Source organism: Blennius ocellaris, assembly GCF_963422515.1.
Source record: "Blennius ocellaris genome assembly, chromosome: 5".
Taxonomy (NCBI): Eukaryota; Metazoa; Chordata; class Actinopteri; order Blenniiformes; family Blenniidae; genus Blennius; species Blennius ocellaris.
Window position 1 is genome coordinate 29,600,574 of NC_137654.1, and position 21,163 is coordinate 29,621,736.

Genomic DNA, 21,163 nt, shown 5'->3' on the forward strand with positions numbered 1-21,163 from the left:
GGGGGGGGGGGGGGGGGGGGTGACTCTCACCGGCTTTCACCCCACCCTCCCAGATACTTCTACTTCATCCCCTCACTTTGATTCCTCTTTTTTTTTCTTTTTTTTTTTCTGTTTGGATCTGTGGTGAGCATTTTAATTATTTACAAATCCAACTGGTGTCAAAGTTGACCTTCAATACTTCACATTGTATAAACTAATCGCTTAAATATTGGGATGGTATGATGTTAATGTAAACGTATATGGATCCCCCCCCCCCCCCCCCCCTGCTCTGCAGTCTTTATCTTAATTTGTTCGGAAAATATAATGAATCTTATCTCATGGTGGCAAAGCAGCCGCCCTTCAAATACTATGAACTTGATGTAATTCATAAAGAATGTCCTAATAGTATGGTGGGAGTGCTATTACTATATCAGATTACTATCGCATTGTTTGAAATTTATATATATATATATATATATATATATATATATATATATATATACTCTTACCAACGTTTGCTGGTGAGAGCTCAGTTCACACACTGGATTTTATTTAAATGTACATTTATTTCTTTGTTCATTTAATTTATTTTTTGTTAAGTAAAACTTCTGCTGACGTCGGGAATAGTTCTAAATAATTCTTTTTTTTTTTTTTTTTGCAACATTTATTTATTTATTCATGGCTTTATTTATTGGCTCATTGCAATGCTATGGCAGCTCGGAGAAAGAAAAAAAAGAAAAGAATAGAAGCTCCAATATCGACTGTACATTGCCGCTTCCCAGTCTGCATGGAGACGTCCCAGCACCGGCGCGTGCTGTAAATAAAGATTTTGTTCTCAGTCGACTCGCCTGGCCCTCAAGGTTTAAAACAATTTGTCTGGCATCGGCGAGGCGCGACGTCTAAACTGACACTGGCGACAGGTCGGGCGCACCGTGGCGGCTCCGCGGCCTCCCGCACAGCATGCCGTGGGCAAATATTAGAGAGCCGACACGGTTCTGAATGTTTATTTTATAGGTCCGTTTGTGCGAGCGGCCGCTGCTCCCGCCGCCGCGCGTCGGAAGAAAGTCGCATTGCTTGTCGACCTGGTTTAATCGTCCGCCGACTGGCGGTGACGTCATACGTGTTCCTTGTGTCTCAACCAAAATCTCTGTGTATCATGTTACACCACATAACTCGAGATGCGTCATTGTTGTATAAGATGTAACGTCCGTTATTTCTGGTGTGTGTGTGATCGGAGTGTTTTCTTTCGCTGGTTTTTTTGTGCCCTTTTTTTTTTTTTTTTTTTTCCATTTTAATTTGCACACAGGTTTTGGCAGATGTCTTTATGAGTTTTCATAACTTCCAAAACTAGGAGAGCGGATGATAGTAATACTGCTTCATGAGGCATGTTAATACTGTACAAGAGCTGTAATAAAAGTGAATTATAATAGCCTGTATTCCTCGGACTATATTTGTTAGTCGAACTCACTGCTGCTGGTTGGAACAATGCTGTACTAATAAATGTCATGGATTTGGTGTAAAGTTTACCGAACAACCTTCTAATATGCAAAGAGCATGCTTTTTTCTATGTCGGCGCAGCTGTATATATGTTTATGTAATGAGAAGAGTATACCATGGTTAAAAATGAAGTGCTGTTAATACACCTGTAGATATCGGGGGGGGGGTCAGTGTGTTGGCAGATACCTGGCAGCAGCTTGTGTGTGTGTGCGTGACATGCCCTCTTATCATGTTCGGTTTGGTGTGAACTTTGTTTTCGTGGCCTTATTTCGCCAAATGGTTGATTTCTCTTTGATTAACAGGTTTGTATGTAGGACTGTCTCGCCTCTGACCTGCGACACCGTTGTGGCTAAACGTCCTTCGTTCCGTGACGACTGGCAGACTTTTAACTCGCATCCGAAGAGAAACCAGGGCTGCACAACATTCCAACTGACAAATGTGTTAGCATAAAAAAAAAGTATTTCCTTGTTTAGCTCGAGGAGTATTATCAAGAGGAGGAAATGAAAGCGACACAATCAGGTGCAGAGGTGGTAAATGATTTAATTATTCCTGGTACTACATTGATCAATAAAAAATCCCAAAAAACAAACATAAGCTTGCTTCGCCGTTCTCATTTCTTTCGTTGTGTCAGTGGATGTTATATTGCATTTTGCATCTAAAGTCAGCGTTTATACCAGCAGCGTCAAACACAAGACCTGTGGGCAAAAATCAACCAGCAAGAGACTCAAATCTATCGCATTCCTTAATGGTGGACACAACTCAACAGAGACCAGAGCTGAGATGTCACTGATGCCGTCAGTAAAGATAAACTAGCATTAGCCTCATAGCCACTCTGTCTGGTTGGGTTTATAGGAGTTATTTTGGACATTTTAATGTATTTGGCTTCAAAGTTTCGTTAATATTTACTTTATGTTGAGATTGTAGTAATTTGTAGTCGTAATGGATGTGGTTGAATTTAAAGGTTGTTGTGGTCCAGTCAATTTGGGCGCTATGTTTGCCCTGAACTGAAATGTGTATAGAATTAATCGGTGGCAGATTTTGCTATGGGCAAAGCGAGCAGCTGTCCAGGGCGCAATCTCAACAGGTGTGCACCGAGTACCGGCTCAGATATGGTCTTGTGGCTCCGCCCCCTGTTTGCCCAGACAGCCGTCAGCTCCTGCAGTTAAAAACGGACCAACATCACAATTTGGACACAAACCTTCTCTTTTATTGCTGAAACAGTTGAGAGAAATGTATTTCTGAAAACAAATAGGCTGTGCAGTTGAAAAGTTAAAAAGCCCCTTAGTAGCTGTCAGCTTTGAGTGATGCGTTCAGGTGCATCACGTAAGTCCGCCCTCCGACATGTTAACGAGCTGTGGGGCTCAGAGAGTAGCGACATTACATGTTAAACATGATTTAAATATGACTGACAGTCATTAGCGAGCTGGAACACGGCAGGAGGAAACCCAGACTTACTTATTCACATATATGAACAATTTAGAGTCAACAGCCTAAAAAAGGGCATATTTGTGGTCCAATGCAGAGAGAACATGCAAACTCTAGAAAACTACACCACAATGCAACCGGTCCCACTTCTTATTGTTTGTCCTTCTAGCCATGTGCAAAACCAAATTGTCAAACCGCACCAATCCTCCACAAAGATTCAAACCAAGGTGCAAATGATTGGAACCTGTCAAGGCCTGAAAAGGGGAAAGATGTGTTAATTAAACTCTGACATTTAGTGTCCTCTCAGTCCTTTTCTGCTGAAGTGTTTGCTGTCGTTGTGCCAGGTTGTAAAGAACTCTGCGGGCTCCTTGGGAGAAAGGTTGCAGATGCTTTCGAGGCCGAACTGGTGCAAAGAGAGGGGGAGAAAAAAAAAAGTCATCTGCAAGTGGTGCAGATTTCAAACAACTGTCTGTTTGCCCGGGACTGACCACCTCGCCACATTCGGCCCAAATGCAAAGTGTTTGATGCAAAATATCCGAGAACCACATATTTAGTCTCAGCGATGTGCTGCGGGCGGCTTTCATGGCTGCTGGTGTCAGAATGCATGTGTCCCCAATCAGAAATTCCTCCTGCATGAGCAGGAAAAGCCAAACAAGAGTCACCGGAGAGCGTGCAGCCAATATTTAAAGTCAGGAAAATAAACTCACTCTTTGATCTATGTCCGCTTTGTGAGAGATGAACACGTGTTTTTTAGTTTTTTGGTGTGTGCATATAGGTTCTGAGCCCATGTTGAAACTCGGTGCAAAATATTTTTTTTTTCTTTATTCCCCAGTTGCTTGTAATGTCGCACATGTTAAAATGAGACTCATCCCAAGCAAAATTATATTTCCATCCCTACAGCCGGCGTGATGTGCTGTCAAAACCAACGCTGGTGTGAATTATTCTTTATAATGAAGATATGAGATTTAAGGAGGCCAACGATCACACCGGTTACCAAATCAAAATTGAATTAGATTATGAAAGGACTTCTATTGATGACCAAGTGGGGAACGGGTCAATTGGGTGGATATGTACTTGTTGGTCTTGTCCTCTCCTAACTGCTGTCATCAGGCGAAGTTTGGCACAATCAGGTAGTTTCCCTGTGCAATTGCTGCACTCCTCAGAGCCAATCAGAGGTCCGCTCAGCGGAGAGTGCTGCTGTGTCTCCAAGGGTGTGACAGCAGTATGTGAGTCGGAGCTGCTCCCAGGGCCACCAGCCCCCAGGGCCCCCTGCAGGACGGCCACAATAGTAGCCCCAGGGCGGATGCCATAGCTGGGATTCCCACCCGTAACCGGGACACCTTCGCCCAGGGCACAGACACACTGGCAGCAGCCCCACAATCAATTCATCAATCTCTGAAGGGAGTGGCAACTGCAAAAAGGCCACAGCAGGCACCCCTCACAAGCTCGCCTTGGAAGGGACAGGGCCACCGGGGCTGACACTGAGGCTGACACCATGGTGGCGTCGTCAAAGTGCCAGACTCTGCAGAAACTGGGGAAAGTCTCCAGACCTTTACTGAAAGACGTCTGGAAATGATTGCCAAAATGCGTTGGGTTTTTTTTGTCTTGCGACTCCAACTTTGTGCATTTTATACTGGACAAGAAACAGACAATAACAATAATAACCTAAATACACTTTATATCGCAACACATCAGTAATAATTCTTTTGATTCAATGGCTCGTTTTTTTTTTTTTTTTTTGCAAAGATTTAATCCATCCGTATTTGATTATTAGAATGAAATGCAATCATTTCTATTAAAAAATAAATAAAATCTGAACTCAATAATTGCATATGTTTGGGGGGAAAAAAGTCCATATCCTATTTGTGTAAACACTGCTTCCACTTTTCACTGCCTCTGAAGCAGCGATGAGATCCTGAAGCTGTTCGTCAGACTCTGTCTCCTCCTGCTGGACGGAAAACTTCAGGGAGGAGACAGTTTCATCCCTCATCCGTCTTCTAAATGTCTTAAAGTTCAAAAGGCTGGAGCTGATCTCAATTGATTGTATAAAAAGGTGGGATATGCCTCCAAACCCTTGTACATACGTATAATGTGCAAATTCAACCGCAAAAAAACAAGAATCGAACTCCACTACATACCGAGGAGAGAATTTTTTTGAGTTTAAATTCACTTTTCGGGCTGATACACAATTAAAAGAAATGATGAATCGTCAACTCAACCTGGTCACGGTAGGACACGATTCACTCTTTCTGCATTTTGGTTTATTCACGCTTATCGGAAATCCCATCATTTAAAATGCCTGCAAAACTTCCCAAATAAGTCTCTTATACGAACAAGCTGTGAATTGTTCGGCTGTTTGAGTCCCTCGTTGAAAACATGAGGTTAGCAGTACATCTGTCAGAAGCGTTTACCGAGATTCATCCATTAGTGGGAGAAAACCCACTTTCACTGTCAGCTCCCTGCTGAGGAATCTTTCCTGCTCCGGGGCCATTTTCCTTCAAATTAAGCAAGTTCTTGTTTTGCGTTCAGAAGTCACTTGCCCGCCTGACAATGTGCGCCATTGTGACAGGCCGCTCCGCACGCATCAAAGAGGTGATTAACCAGTTGACGGGGCTGCGGGGGACAATACTGCTCTTTACAGGGGGGAACAGTACGGCCACTCAGAGCCGCGGCTGCAGACTGGCAGAGCGCAGCACTGCTTCCACATGCAGCAGCTGAAGGCAGAACAACTGCAGAGGCACTCTTCCCTCTGGTGCACAGCAATTTACATCTGAAGCAGCTATTAGCTGTCACTGTATGCATGTGTGACACTTCAGTCTGCATGTTTCTTTTTTTTTTTTATAATCTTTTAAGTTTATAATAAATCATCCGATCAGATTAACCACTGTCGGATCTGTGTTTCTTTTGAATATCACACATTAATCCTGCAGGATCTTATAAAGTGTGTCTCTCACTGAGGCTGCAGCTCAGAGTGAAAGGAGAAAAAAAAAAATGACGGACCGACTTCTGATTGGTGAATAAATCAAGCTGCTGGCCAATCACGTGCCTCCCTCAGGGAGGGAAATCCCAGCATCAGAATAACATGCAACTTGCTCTTTTCTCAGTGGAGCGATTTCCACTTAGGTTTGAGACAAGCTGCGTTTGTCTTACACGTTGAATCTTTCTCTCAAAACTCTGGAACTTATCATAATTTGTGGATCTTTTATTATTCCTTTTTTTTTTTTTTTTTTAAATCATACTTTGTGATTCTGCCTTGTTTTTGTTCAGAAGACAACCTGAACTCGTGTGATATGCTCAAATCTGGGTAAACAGGATCTCCGTCATCATGGACCGTCGGGGAGTTTTACTGCTGTGCTTGTGTTTGTCCTGGACGCTGCAAACCGGGTCGAACCAAACACATGAAGGTACGGAAATATTCCACTCCAGGTCTAATGGGGGGGGGGGGGTTTGATTTCACCTGTTGGTAAATATTCATCAGATCCTATACTGTTCATAACGTGCGATTCACTTGTGTTTTGCATGTCGATGCGGATGGTTTGCAGTGTGTAAACACTCTAGTTCTTAGGTTCTAATTGCACAGCTGTTATTCCTTTAATGTAAAGCTTCTGTCCTGCACTCATACATCAACACTTGGAATTTTCTTTGATGCTGATGAGATTTACTGCATCATGTATGTGAAGAACTGCAGAGGATGGCGCTGCTTTATCTCAGCGAACCTTTTTTGCATTCTTTAAGGGATTTAGTGGAGTTTGTAACTCGTACGTCTTCCATGGTTTTCTGATGTTTCAAGGGCGTTTTGAGGTTACTTGTGCAGCTTTTGCCATCATTTGCAGTATTTTTTGCATTTATGCAAGAGTTTTAATGGATAAACGCCTTAGTTCTGAACTGGTTGAACTATTCATAATGTCTATAAAATATGTAATTACCGTAAAAGGGAAGGGTCATTACTACACGTGAGACAAGAGAGGAAATGCCTCATTTGCTCAGAGCAAGTCTTCATTTTCTATAGTTGGCTCAATGTTTATTATATTATATGGAAAAGCTTAGCTTGTGTGTTGGTTCTGCAAATGGTTCCGCTTTTAGATTTGCTTAAATTCTGTTTAACACCAGTGGATTTGCAAGAGAGAAAAGAAGAATGCATGAATAGGAGAATGCATTGGAATGTTGTTTGTTCGTACAATCAGATTCCAATAGCGCAAATCTGGCAACGTCTCTTAAAGACACTAAGGAGTCGTCGCCTCAGCGGAATCCCTGCAGCTGGAAGCGTCAGGTTCATCCGAGCGACACAGACGTAGAGTGAGACTGGCGTTGCAGGTGTGTCGGGGTTGTGGGTGGAGGGTCCGAGCTGCAGTTTTTGTCGGTCGGTCGGTCGGAGCTGGTGGTGTGTACGACTCCTTCCGTTCACGATATTTCCCGTCTCGCTGCCAGAAAAAAAAAAAAGTCCAACTCACACACGGCTCATTGTCTTCTGGTATGATCTCAGAGAAACACGCACGCACACACACACACACACACACACACACACACACACACACACACACACACACACACACACACACACACACACACACACACACACACACACACACACACACACAGGAGCACTGTCTGTCACTGCATCACTCCTCAGTCAGCGAGACACACTGTCCACATTTATAGCTTTGTCACAATGAGGCACTTTGTCTGGGAGAAGCCCCTCTTCTCCTTCTTCTCTCTCTTCTCTCTCTTCTCCCTCTTCTCCCTCTTCTCCCTCGACCCCCTCGGCCTCCACTCCACCAGCCGCAGGCCCGGACCGGCTTCACGTCACATTCTGCCGCCAGCACACGTCAGAGAGACTCACCAAGTCCATAAATACCGCAGACACAATGCAAGCAGGGGTGAACGAATTCCCCCTGAGCATGTGACCTTATCAGGACACTTGCACATTCCTCCCAATGTAATCCACACAGAGTACAGTATTTCACGTTGAGAGATGGACTACTGGTATATTTAGCCACCCCTTGTGTGTGAAAACGTCTCGTTCCTCCACGTTACGTCACCCAACTGATGCTTCAAACTGGAAATCCAAACTTGGGTTGAACGTGAGAACTTCGTAAATAAAATGCATATAACCAATATAGGCTCAATGATTCTATGAGTCCTTTTTGTGTGGCACTTGTGTTTTTCTATCAGAGTCCAAAAAAGACTAGACTAAACCACATTTTTAGTTCAGGGGCCACAAGCAGACCAGTTTCCTCTTGAGGTGGCCGGACTGGAAAAACAGTGGCATAATAACCTTTAAGTTTAAACTTTTTTAAGAAATAATTTTGTGGCACTACATATACATGATGAAAACGTCTAGATTTTTGCCAAACCAAACAGAAAACTATACGATCTCTCTTTTTAAAGATATAAATGATGGAGTATGTATGATTTGATGACACATATAAGAGGCACATAAGGATGTTTGCCATATTAAAGTTATATTACAGTTAAAATGTTCTAATATCCAAGTATTTTACTTTTTTTTTCTACCTTTTCATGCAGAATATTTCAGTATAAAGATTCTTGACTATTAGTGTCACCTGATTATAATTTTGACCCTGTAATTTAACTTTACACTGCTTTATAAGACCTCTTAGACAAAGATCTCACTACAAGCACTGTAACTGACAACGTGAAGTTTGTTTAAGGGACTTGGAAAACATGCAAACCTGTTCTATTCTATTCTCGTTTCAGAGGTGTGTCCCGGTACACAGAACGGTCTGAGCTCCACCGGCTCGCAGGAGAATCAGTACAACCTGATCAGGGACCGATACGACGGCTGTGAAATCGTGATGGGGAACCTGGAAATCACTCAGATAGAGAGCAACTGGGACTTCTCCTTCTTGAAGGTAAACCCCCTCGGCCGTCTTCAACCATCACACTGTTTTCTTGGCTCTCACATCTGCGGGTCACCCTCTTTCCCTCCTCCTCCTCCTCCTCCCCCCGCGCAGACAATCCGCGAGGTGACGGGCTACGTCCTCATCGCCATGAACCACGTCCAGGAAATCCCCCTGGGGCAGCTCCGGGTCGTCAGAGGAAGCAGCCTGTACGAGAGACGCTTCGCCCTCTCGGTTTTCTTTAACTACCCCAAGGACGGCTCCAACGGGCTGCGGCAGCTGGGCCTCACCAATCTGACAGGTTAATGGGAGATGAAATACTGGCGGCAGAAATGTGCAGTTATTCATTCCTTTGAAAGCCGAGGAAGACATAATAAAGAAAACATTTAGAGTAGATCCCTTTTTTTTCTTTTTTTTTTCAGCTGCAGCTCATTGAGAGTTGTTCCTCAACGCCTTTTAGAGGAGAAGGAAAACCTGCAGTTGGTTGATTTATTGCAAAACGTTCATGGATTCAATTTTAGTCTTTCCTCTCTCATAATCCCCCCCCCCCCCCGAAAACATCAGGTTGTTTAAAATCCTTACGATGTAGCTGAACCACAGTTTGACTTGTCAAAGCAGGAAAAATACAGGAATCGCTAATATCAGCTCGATGCCACTAAATCACAATGTTTTCTCTCAGTGAGCTTGAAATGTGTAATAGCAGGACCCTAAAATCAAACAGCTTGGAAGCTTTTCATGACGTAAACATAAATACGGGCCAAGTTCACCGGAGAACCAAGTAAATTTAAGGGATTTTCAGTCATTCCGAAGTCAAAGGCAAATTCTTTTCTTGAAACATTTCGTCATAAATAAAACAAAGTACAAGGATGATTTGGCCTTTTAAGTTCTCTACATTAGTGATCAGCTTAATTTATATGATTTATAAGGCGTTGTTGTGGGCAGAGATACTAAACCATGGGTGACAAACATAAGGCCCGTGGGCCAAAACTGGCCCCAAAGAGGCGCCAATCAAGCACATCATGAAGATTTTTAAACCAAAGGGCTTCCAAGGGTGGGAGGAGGGGGGCAGTTTGTAAAGATACCCATAATGCAACAGCTATAGGAGAAGTTTTCTGGATATTTTACTGTATTTTGCACCAGAAGGTTTCGTTAAAATTGACTTTGTGTTGAGATTGTTATCATTTTCAGTTGTAATTATCTGGTTTTGTGACATTTTCATCACGTGCACTCTGCGCCTCAACAAAGAAAAAGTTGAAATTTAAAGGTTATTATGGCGCTAGAGTGTGGCCCCTGAACTAAAATGTGTTTAACAGTGATGTTTGATATTGTCTTGTCTTTATTTCCTCACAGAAATTCTGGAGGGAGGAGTGCAGATTATCAACAATAAGTACCTGACCTACGGCCCGTGGATCTTCTGGCAGGACATCATCAGGGACGGCGGCGCTCCGATCGACATCCAGCACAACGGCGAGAGAGGTTGCCGTCTGAATCCTCCCGTTTCACACGCCTCAAACGATTTGTGCGTTTTCCCTCACGCACCCTGGTGGCTGTTCTGCCTCCTCTGCTCTCTCAGGTCCCTGTCATAAATCCTGCGGAGGTTATTGCTGGGGGCCAAACGAGAAACAGTGTCAGATCTGTGAGTACCGAGTGTTTTATTTGAGTCCTCCTCGTTTCCCCGCCATCCCCTCCTGTCAGACTCGCGGCGATGAAGATGTGCACACAGAAAGAGACATGCCACACTTACACGAGCTCTGCCGGTGTCTCCTGTGTGTCTCAGTGACGAAGACGGTGTGCGCCCCGCAGTGTAACGGCCGCTGCTTTGGGACGAGCCCCAGAGGCTGCTGTCACATCGAGTGTGCGGCGGGATGCCGAGGCCCTCGGGATGTGGACTGCTTTGTAAGTGCTTCGTCAGTGGATGGTTTCTTATTTTCCCACGGGAACTCCAATAAAAATGCGGATGATCCTAAACATATATATCTTATCAGTAAATCAAAAAGCCTGTATAAAATATAGTATCATCTGAACTTTTGAGATATTACAGTGTGGACCGAAGTAGTGTTGTGTGCTGGAATTGGGAAAATCTGATGATGTTAAGAATTAGGATTCTTAAAATGCCTAAAAAATTATTAAAAATGCAGACTGCCACAGGTTGCACATGTCTACTTCCTTCTAAACCATTTTGAGAAACTCACATTCTGTTATTATGTGGATAGGTCGTTATTATTATTATTATTATTATTATTATTATTATTATTATTATTATTATTGTTACTATTATTATTATCAATTTGATTGTATGGTATATATCTTGGTTTGTAATCTTAAAATATAGTCTTGCTTTCTATGTACATTGAATTTTAATATTTTCGAATCTAGCCTATCAATGCACCGGTGGCCGCTCGCTATTTCTATTTTTTTATGATGACTAAAAATCTATTTATTTATTATTATTGTTGTTATTATTATTATTATTATTATTATTATTATTATTATTATTATTATTATTATTATTATTATTATTATTATTATGTGCCTTCAAGACGTTTTTCAAAAAGTGATTTATTTTTTTTAATTTACTGAGATTGGAGCTGTATGTTTGAATCTTTGAATCTCTTTTTTCTATCTTCTATTTAAACAAGCAGCTGCTTATGTACAGTGTTTTAATGCCATTCTTTGCTCTTTATGGCTCTTATTTGTGAAGTACCTTTCATCAGTTTGCTCCCCTGCACCTCAGCGTTAGCTCAGACTGGACGGACGCCTCTGTGACATCGAATGTAATTTTGTGTTTTGAAGGCGTGTCGTCATTTCAACGACTCCGGAGCCTGTGTCCCCCAGTGTCCTCAGACGCTGATCTACAACAAGCAGACCTTTCAAATGGAGACGAACCCAAACGCCAAATACCAGTACGGCTCAATCTGCGTCTCTCAGTGTCCCAGTGAGTCTGTCCCCTTGTTTCATTTGGCTTGTTGACTTGTTGCTGTAGGCCCAATAACAAATGTGACTTTTTTCCCCTTAAACATGTTTCCTGCCCGTTGCTCCTTCTCTTCCCGCTCGCAGCTCATTTCGTGGTGGACGGCAGCTCCTGCGTGAGCGTCTGTCCCCTGCACAAGATGGAAGTGGAGCGGGACGGTCAGAGGCAGTGCGAGCCCTGCAGTGGACTCTGCCCCAAAGGTTCGCGCCACAAGAATCTCCATTTGAGTTTCAACTGGATTCAGTGACAGAATCACTGCGGAAATGACTCCTCTTGGTGGTTGTTGCAGTGTGTGAAGGGACCGGCGCCGAGCACCGACAGACCGTCGACTCCAGCAACATCGACAGCTTCGTCAACTGCACCAAGATCCAGGGCAGCCTGCACTTCCTGGTCACTGGGATTCTTGGGTACATTTTCTGTTCCGGGGTTGAAAAAAAAAATAAAAAATAAAAAATCGCACACGACTTGAGAGTCAGCACACTTAGTGTGTTTATTCGTTTTCAGAGACGACTACAAAAATATCCCGCCGCTCGACGCTAAAAAGCTGGACGTCTTCCGCACCGTCAGGGAAATAACAGGTTTGTTTGTGATTAAGTTTGTTGATATTGTAGTAATAATAATGAGCTATGCTTGTTGTGTTGTTTGTTTTAGAAAATGTATTCATTTTCATTTAAATTTGTCATTTCAAAGCTGCCTCTGTTATGTCACGGCATAAGTTGCAATACAAGCTAACACCACAAGGTGGTGTATTGAGCCTCTCAATGACGCTCTTGGCTACTGAACAGTTTTCTGTGTAATAAACTGATTCACGACATTTAAAGTCTGCCGATTCACTCATAAATCCAGATGAAAACAATGCTTTGCGCAATGATTTACAGTTTTTCAGCTTGCAAAGTGATGTAAATTATGAATGTTGAAATTGTGTTGTTTTTTTTTAACATTCTCACTGTGTTATATTCTCAGATATTCTAAACATTCAGTCGTGGCCCAAAGAGCTGAATGACCTGTCCGTGTTTTCAAGTCTGACGACCATTCAGGGGAGGTCGCTGTACAAGTAAGGGCGATAAGCGGCGTGTCTACATGTGTGTATGAGTGTGTCATGACTTCTTCACATTTCATGGCCACAAAATACTAATTTCACCTCTAAGAAATCAGAATTTGTGGCCAATATTTATTTCCGATGTCAAGTCCGGAGCTCTGTGCATAGATTATATAAAGGATGCATAAAGTGTTTTAGGAATAAAAACTACTTTTCAAGCAAGTCAGTAGGTTAGAAAAAACTACGAGGCAGGGGTTTCAAACTCCCGGCTGGCAGTCCACACACACACACACCTCTGGCACGTTTGTATTTGTTTAACTTTTGTTTGTTTTGTCGCCGATTGTGACCGTGTGTCTGTGTCGCCCGAGCGAAGGCGCTTCTCCCTGATGGTGATGCGCATCCCCTCCCTCACGTCGCTGGGCCTGCGCTCGCTCCGCGAAATCAGCGACGGCAGCGTCTACATCAGTCAGAATGCCAACCTCTGTTTCCACCACACGGTGAACTGGACGCAGCTGTTCAGAGGTCGCAGGGTCCGAGTCAACAACCTCAGCAACAACAGGCCATTGGCGGACTGCGGTGAGGCCAACGCAGACACAAACACCTCTGTGATGGCGGCCAGCTGAGGCCGCGGTCAAAACAATCCGTCACTTCAGACTGCCTGCGCACACACACACACACACGCCAGAACATCTCACTCTTCACCATTTTTTTCCCTCCCCACCGGTTTGAGTAAAACGCCGTTTCTCTCCTCCGACGTCCAGTTGCTGGAGGCCACGTTTGTGACCCGTTGTGTTCGGACTCGGGCTGCTGGGGCCCCGGGTCCGACCAGTGCCTGTCCTGCAGGAACTACAGCAGAAATGGCACGTGTGTGGCCGGCTGTAACTTTCACACCGGGTGAGCGCTTAAACGTATTTGAACTCGCGTTGTTCGAGTTCCTCTTATGTGTTAAATTGGGTTTGTTTCCCCAACCACAGATTTCCCAGGGAATTCGCCAGCCCCGAGGGCGAGTGTGTGTCGTGTCACCCCGAGTGTAAAGCTCAGAGGAGCAAACTCAGCTGCAGCGGAGCGGTAATCACAACCTGTCGCACTCACATGAATTCATTACCTGTATTGGTTGTTCTAAAACTGCTGAGTTGGCAAAAGAGTACAAATATTCCCGGATGACATCCTGGACAGGAGAGTCCTTGAGAGAGACACACACACACACACACACACACACACACACGCGCGCGCGCGCGAAGAGAAAATGCAAACGTGACATGGTAAGGATCAAAACAGGAATGGAACCGGGGACATATTGCTGTGAGGCGACAAAACTTTTAGTCTCTTACATAATTTTTCGTCATTTTTTGGGGGGTACAGTCAAGAAATCCAATTATTTATTTAACACAGAGACATTTTTGTTACCGAACTGCCCACTTCTAGTGCTGACTTGTGGAATTACACATAGTGATATTATTCAACCTCAAAACTGAATGAAGATGAATGTAAAAATTGCCTGAAATTTTAAGTATTTCTGATAAAGGGTTGTAATTGTAGGGAAACTCTGAAGTGCAAGAGGACATTTGTTCACCCTTTATCTTCCTTTCCTTTTTTAAAAAAAACCCACATCCTCCGAAGTGCATTTAATGTAATTGTTTTTAAAAAATAGAGTAAGTATTTGCTTTGTTTTCTGTGGATCAGAGCTGCCATTCACAACAATGTTAGAAACACCCAACCAAACGTGACGACATTATTTAATTCACTTGACGTCTTTGTCATCATTAAACCAGTACTTGAATTGATTTTTTTCAAAAAAATTTATTTGTTTTTACATTCCTCTTATGCTTATATTTTCATCATGTGAAACTAAATGTATTTAAAAGTGTACATATTAGTCTTTAACTGCTACTGGAAATCTAAATAGTTTGCAATACTAGAAATTGTCCTTTTTATAGTAGGAAAACAAAGAAAATACCAAATTCCATTATTAATAGAGGATTTTAAGACTGATGATCCAATCTCTTCAAAGAAATGTGATGTATATCTTCTTTTTAAAGATCTACAGCTTCAAACTTCCATTTTTGACATTTTCGTCATTATCTCATGTCACGTTTTTCTCCCTTTCCTTTTCTTTGTTTGCCAGGGTGCAGATGAGTGTGTGTCCTGTTTAAACCTGCAGGATGGACCTTACTGCATGTCCTCTTGTCCCAGCGGCGTCAACGATGGACAGAAAAGGCTGATCTTCAAATATCCCAACAGGGACGGTCACTGTGAACCGTGTCACCACAACTGCACTCAGGGGTGAGCAGAAATATGTTGTTTTGTTTGTTTTTAAACAGTTGTTTCCATGTCCTGTCATGCTTTTACCGTGAAGCTTTATGTCATATACGTGTTTGTGTTGTTTAGCTGCTCTGGCCCAGGAAAAAATGACTGCATAAAGACAGCCAGACTGGCAGTGAGCAGGTGAGTATCTCCACCTGCTGGAGAACAAGAAGCACTACATTGAAGTTTTATTCTTTTTACCAATATTTGGGTCTCTAATTTAAGGCCACAAAACAGTATTTCCTGGCCATGAAACAGTAGTTTGAGTCCACGAAATAGTAATGTCAATAAATACTATTTCTTGGACATGAAATATTAAAATGAAGCTTTTCATATTTACGACATAATAATTTGAGACCACGAAATACTAATTATTGCCACAAAATAGTAATTTGAAGCCAATAAATACTATTTATTGGCCACAAAATTGTAATTTGAGGCCTCAAAATAATAATTTGGAGTGACAACATAGTAATTTGAGACAAAAAAAATGCAATTTTGGATTTGACCCCATGAACTAGCAATTTGAGACCATGGAATAGTAATGTACCAATGTACCCATCAGGACATGCCCTCCTCCTCTTGTTCTTATATTATTCTTGCATCTGAGGGTGTAGTTGATATTTGACGCCGTCAGTCATCAGTCTCTGTGTTGCTCTGCTCCTTCCTGCAGTGGTCAGATCACAGGAATCGCTCTGGGAGTCCCGGCCGCCCTGATCTTCTGCCTGGCGTTGTTCTTCCTGGGCCTGCTCTACCACCGAGGCCTCGCCATCCGTCAAAAGCGAGCCATGAGGCGGTACCTGGAGAGCGGCGAGGTGAGGCTTCACACATCAGCTGACTCTGCTGATCCTTCTCGTTCTCATCGCCCGCCCTCTGCGTCTTCCAGAGCTTCGAGCCTCTGGGTCCGGGAGAGAAAGGCACCAAGGCTCACGCTCGCATTTTGAGGCCCTCGGAGCTGAAGAAGATCAAAGCTCTGGGTTTGGGTGTTTTCGGCTCAGTGCACAAGGCGAGTTTCTGGATAACCCCCCCCCCCCCCCGATTCCTGTGCCTGCGGCTACTCTCAAACAAAATGTGTTGAGACGCACGCTTCTTTCATGTTTCAGGGATTTTGGACTCCAGAAGGCGAGACGGTAAAGATCCCTGTGGCCATTAAGACCATCCTGGATTGTTCGGGTCGGCAGACCTTCACTGAGGTCACTGATGTGAGTCGGATGAAGCAACGTCTCGACTTCACATCGGTAGATTTTTTTTTTAATAGGTTGGTCTTTCTTCATTCTGTGCAGCACATGCTCTCCATGGGCAGCCTGGACCACCCGTACGTCGTCAGGCTGCTGGGCATCTGCCCCGGCAGCGGCCTGCAGCTGGTGACCCAGCTCAGCTCACAGGGGTCCTTACTGGACCACATCAGGCAGCGCAAAGACAGCCTGGACCCTCAGCGCCTGCTCAACTGGTGTGTGCAGATCGCTAAAGTGAGTGCAACTTCTTTCTTTTCTTTTTTTTACATCTAATGAGCTGTCGGACGGGACGTGAACTTGTCTTCGTCTCAGGGCATGTACTATCTGGAGGAGCACTGCATGGTCCACAGGAACCTGGCCGCCCGCAACGTCTTGCTGAAAAACGACTACCAGGTGCAGATTTCTGACTACGGCGTCGCAGACCTGCTTTATCCCGACGACAAGAAATACGTCTACACAGACACCAAGGTTGTTGCCGCTCACTCTGCTTCAGATCCAACGGGGTTGTTTTTTGTTTTTTTTTATTTGTTGGGTTTTGTTTTCATATATCTTAAAGTTTTCCTGCACGTTTATTCCTCAACCAGACGCCCATTAAGTGGATGGCACTGGAAAGCATCTTGTTCCGAAGATTCACGCATCAGAGTGACGTTTGGAGTTACGGTAGGAGGTTCTGCCAGGGTCTCGGTGACGGCAAATCGACTCTGCCTGTCCCGGAGACGTCGGTGAGCCGTGTCCTCCCGTGTGCAGGGGTGACGGTGTGGGAGATGATGTCTTTCGGGGCGGAGCCGTACGCGTCCGTGCAGCCGCAGGAGGTCCCGAGTCTGCTGGAGAAGGGCGAGCGTCTCTCGCAGCCACACATCTGCACCATCGACGTCTACATGGTCATGGTCAAATGTTCGTCCGAACTCCTTCTCGTGCGGGGATGACATTGGGATGGATTTTCCGTTATGTTGCTCAGCCCCTGACCTACGATGTTGTTCCGTTCATCCGTTCAGGCTGGATGATCGATGAAAACATAAGGCCGACCTTCAAAGAGCTGGCCAGCGACTTCACTCGCATGGCTCGAGACCCGCCCAGATATCTCGTCATCAACGTGAGCCCGCCACATCGCCGTCGTCGTCGACTCTGAGCGAAGACATGAGAACCTTCCTGTCGTTCTGCAGGTGGACGGAGGAGAGGCCACCCCAGGTGAAATCCACCGTCGGGAATCGGAGCGAGGACTCCTGGATGCGGAGTTGGAAGACCAAGACGAGGACGAGCTGGAGGCTGGCTTGGCGACGCCGCCGCTGCAGCACTCTCCGTCCTGGAGTTTGTCTCGTTCGCGCATTAACTCCTACAGAGTAAGGAAATATGTTCTGCGCTTGATAGATGGATAAATGGATCCGTAGGTGCAGAGGGTGTTTGCTTTCTTGTTTACAGAGCGGTTCATCTCAGGGCGGACCGGTCGGATACCTGCCGATGACCCCGAGCCCTGCAGACAGCTTACGACAGGTAACACAAAGAAATACATGCAGATACACACTGACCCCCTATAAAGCTCATCCCTGAGTGGTCTAGCTTAAGAGCTTCACTTTAATCAGGATTACTGGGACATTTTGCCAATAGCTGCCCTGAAATCAATATTACAAACCACTGCTGCAAGTACCTCATTATCTCATGTAGGAAAACACTTCATGACGATTTATTTGGATGGTTAAAGAGCTCATATTATGCAAAATTCACTTTCTAATAGTTTTCCAGCCGTACTAATCATCTCCATACCAGGAACGACACCCCAGAAGTGAAGAAAGTCTGTCCTCTCTCTCCCCGGTTTGTTCCAGGTTTTAAAAAGTGTGTTGCTCCAACCAGCCAATCAGAAATCAAACCCTATATAGTGTAATTGGGGGTTTAGCCAATCACAATCAAGGTAGCCCCCCCCCCCCCCCCCCCTTTGACTCCTCCCACAATCAGGCAGCTCTTCTCTGGCACATGGCGCCACAAGAGGAAATACTTCCTTCCTCTTCCCATAGATGGGCGTGTGTGGGCGGAGCCAGTCCAGCTCACACAGACACAGCAGATTCTGCATGCAGCTCCTCTGATCCAATATTCTAATTCTATTTTTTATTATTTTACCATAAAAACCTTGTTGAGATTAAATGTGTCTTTTTCAAGAGTGTCCTGGCCAATACATACAGCAGTGCATTAAATTTTCTAATAAAACAGGCATATAAAAGTCATAAAACATATAAGAAAAATACATTTTAAAAAACATGCACATTTCAAAAAATTGCCCACAAATTAGAATTTAGTCTGTTATTTAAAACATCTGCATACAGATGCGTCTGTCTCCAAGCCACTAAGCAACTTTTTAAAAGAGTCCAATGAAACCAGGTTTCATTTGGGATTTGGTGCAATAAACTGTGACTAAGATGCTTTTAGACCAACAAGACCAACGTGAAAGTGTTGAAAAGCTGCAGGAGATGACCCATTTAAAGCGTCATTTTGTTTCTTCGTCTCAGCTGTGGTTTCACAGGTCTCGCCTGAGCTCGGTGCGTACGCTGCCGGAGAGGTCAGAGGTCAGGGTGGGTGGCAGGGAGGCAGAGCTGGACGGGGATGGTCTACGAACCGGCAGCCTCCATCGGGCCAGGTTCGGCTCGGAGAGGAGCGGCCACCGCGCTCCCGTCGGCCGACACAGAAAGCTTTCCACGGCCTCGAGTCCGTCCTCGTACAAGGTGTGGACGACGGAGGCCGAGGAGGAGGAGGAGGAGGTGGATCACTATGGCTACGTCCTGCCGGGGTCTCCCGGTACACCTGAGAGAGGTACGTCAGTGAGGCGGTACTCCTCCGAGCCTCCTGACGACTTCTGTTGAACTAACTCTCTAATCTTCTCCCCACAGCCTCCAGAATCTCTCATTCTGCTCGAAGGAGCTCGAGACTCAAGAATAATCTGTTTCTCAAGGTGATTATTCCCACGCAGGAGTATCAAATCATGAACACGGAGAGCGGAGCTCCGCCCTGCTCCAGCAGCAGTGCCTCGTCACAGGGGGAAGATCCTCTATCGGCACATGAGGCCTCTGACGGAACCGCGGCAGAGCAAAGAGGCTCCACGGAAAGACTTCCGCCCACCAGAGACTTTACCAGAGAGATGAAAGCTGTGGACGACTGCGGGGAGGCGTCCCGGGGGATTGGCAGGTATGAATACATGGACATCAGGCGATCCGACTCCACAGAGGGGGACAAACCGGCAGCGGAGAGACGTGGGAGTCCAACATCTGGAAAGAGTGTGGCGCGGACAGAAGAAACGGGCCAGACAGGAGCGGTGGATGAGAAGGAGCTCACGGAGGAGGAGGAGGAGGAAGAAAACCAAAAGCGCCACAACACAAACAAACAAGCCGCTCACCGGGGGGATCCGAGCAGCGCGGTCATACCCGGGCCAGATGTGCCAACAGCTGCGGGAGAGAAGATGGAGGAGTACGAGGAGATGGCCAGATTTGGAGCAGAACCCAGCGGGTGGGAGCTCGCAGAGTATCAGAACCTCCCGGCGAAGGGGAGGGCCGGTGCCGAGGAGACGAGCGGTGGCAGGTGTTCGGGGATCAGGGAATACATCAAGGTGTGCGCTGGCGTGGGGGAGCTTGGCAGCAGCACATCGTTTGACAACCCGGACTACTGGCACAGCAGGCTCTTTCTCAAACCAGATGCTGTACACACCTAATAATGTGGATTGGGAGAAAGACTGCCATGAAGAGGCACTTTCTCTTGGAAACTTTTAAGATTTCTCACCTTTTATATATTTTTTTTAATGAAGAGCTTCTAAGAGAACAAAATTAAATAAGATCATCATTGGTTTTTGTTCAGTTGTTTTATATGGTAAATGAATATATATCAACAAACTGTGATGCGATGAACTGCGATACACTGAAGGTTATTTTAGGTCCGTCATGCAATATAGTGTGTTGATAAAGCATGTTTGGCATAATGTGAATGTTTCATTGTTAAGGCTGTGGAGTAAAAATAGTTATGTACCATTTGTTTTATGTACGGTTTCTGTTAACAATGAATATTACTTACATTTGTCTCATTATTTCAGAAATATCCAATCAAATGTGTAATCTGTGTAGAGCAGTTTTATTTTACAATTATTTTGAATTTTGTTTTTGAATTTAAACAATAAAAAATCGGTGTATGTTGAGGAACGGTGATGTTTTGGTGTGAATTGTCTTTTTCTTTTCTTTTTTTTTACTGGTTTACTATAAAAGAAACGTCGAGTGACGTAACGCACCATGGACGATCGATCGCGCGCGATTTGGAGACGAGCAGATCAAAGATGAAAAAACATGTGAGAGGAAGACCTCAGCGCACTTCCGGTTTCGTTTAAACTCAACTTTGAGTCCGATAACGTAACGGACGCAAAGCTCGTGCGATGTGACCAAAAACCACAACGTTTTCAGCTTGTATTAAAAGTTGCAAAGTTTTCAGATTATTTCCGCTTGTTAATCATTTTGACATTCAATAAAAACTTAATTTTCATAAACGATGGGAAGACAAGAGGCATTTTGAGATACAATCATCACTGAGTGTTTATCCTGGACCAGAATGAGAATTATATTTATGATCAATGTATTGGAAACGTTTTAAAGCTTAAGCTGACAGAGTAAAATGAATTTCATGAACCGGAATAAAGAATAAACGAACGACTTAGTGAGAATAAAAACTAATGCTTTAGGGTTGTTGCACCTCAAATTCGAGAGAGACAAATGTTGAGTGAGAAAAAAGATGGTCTTGATTACAACACTGATGATGGATTACGATACTATGAGGCTGTTTAATTTTTTTTATTATTTTTCTGCCATTTTTTTTTTTTCTGGAAATAACT

The 21,163-nt window shown here is 44.4% G+C and overlaps 1 protein-coding gene across 1 annotated transcript; it reads left to right on the forward strand.

Moving 5' to 3' along the window:
* Positions 1 to 6,182: 6,182 nt before the first annotated feature.
* erbb3b (erb-b2 receptor tyrosine kinase 3b) lies at positions 6,183 to 20,479 on the forward strand. The gene is made up of 28 exons (XM_080496145.1): positions 6,183 to 6,305; positions 8,620 to 8,774; positions 8,877 to 9,063; positions 10,113 to 10,238; positions 10,336 to 10,398; positions 10,540 to 10,658; positions 11,556 to 11,697; positions 11,820 to 11,933; positions 12,023 to 12,140; positions 12,238 to 12,311; positions 12,697 to 12,787; positions 13,146 to 13,348; positions 13,534 to 13,666; positions 13,747 to 13,840; positions 14,898 to 15,055; positions 15,161 to 15,217; positions 15,750 to 15,891; positions 15,963 to 16,082; positions 16,180 to 16,278; positions 16,360 to 16,545; positions 16,624 to 16,779; positions 16,896 to 16,971; positions 17,059 to 17,205; positions 17,307 to 17,404; positions 17,475 to 17,651; positions 17,731 to 17,802; positions 18,810 to 19,110; positions 19,188 to 20,479. The coding sequence occupies exons 1-28, from the start codon at positions 6,227 to 6,229 to the stop codon at positions 20,000 to 20,002; spliced, it is 4,302 nt and encodes a 1,433-aa protein (XP_080352271.1). The 5' UTR covers positions 6,183 to 6,226; the 3' UTR covers positions 20,003 to 20,479.
* The last annotated feature ends 684 nt before the right edge of the window (positions 20,480 to 21,163 follow it).

Excerpts from the sequence above, each read along its gene's own strand:
- erbb3b (XM_080496145.1), top strand. The coding sequence starts at position 6,227 with ATGGACCGTCGGGGAGTTTTACTGCTGTGCTTGTGTTTGTCCTGGACG. Across the intron at positions 10,399-10,539 it reads CGAGAAACAGTGTCAGATCT|TGACGAAGACGGTGTGCGCC; the intron begins GTGAGTACCGAG and ends TGTGTGTCTCAG. Across the intron at positions 13,841-14,897 it reads AACTCAGCTGCAGCGGAGCG|GGTGCAGATGAGTGTGTGTC; the intron begins GTAATCACAACC and ends TTTGTTTGCCAG.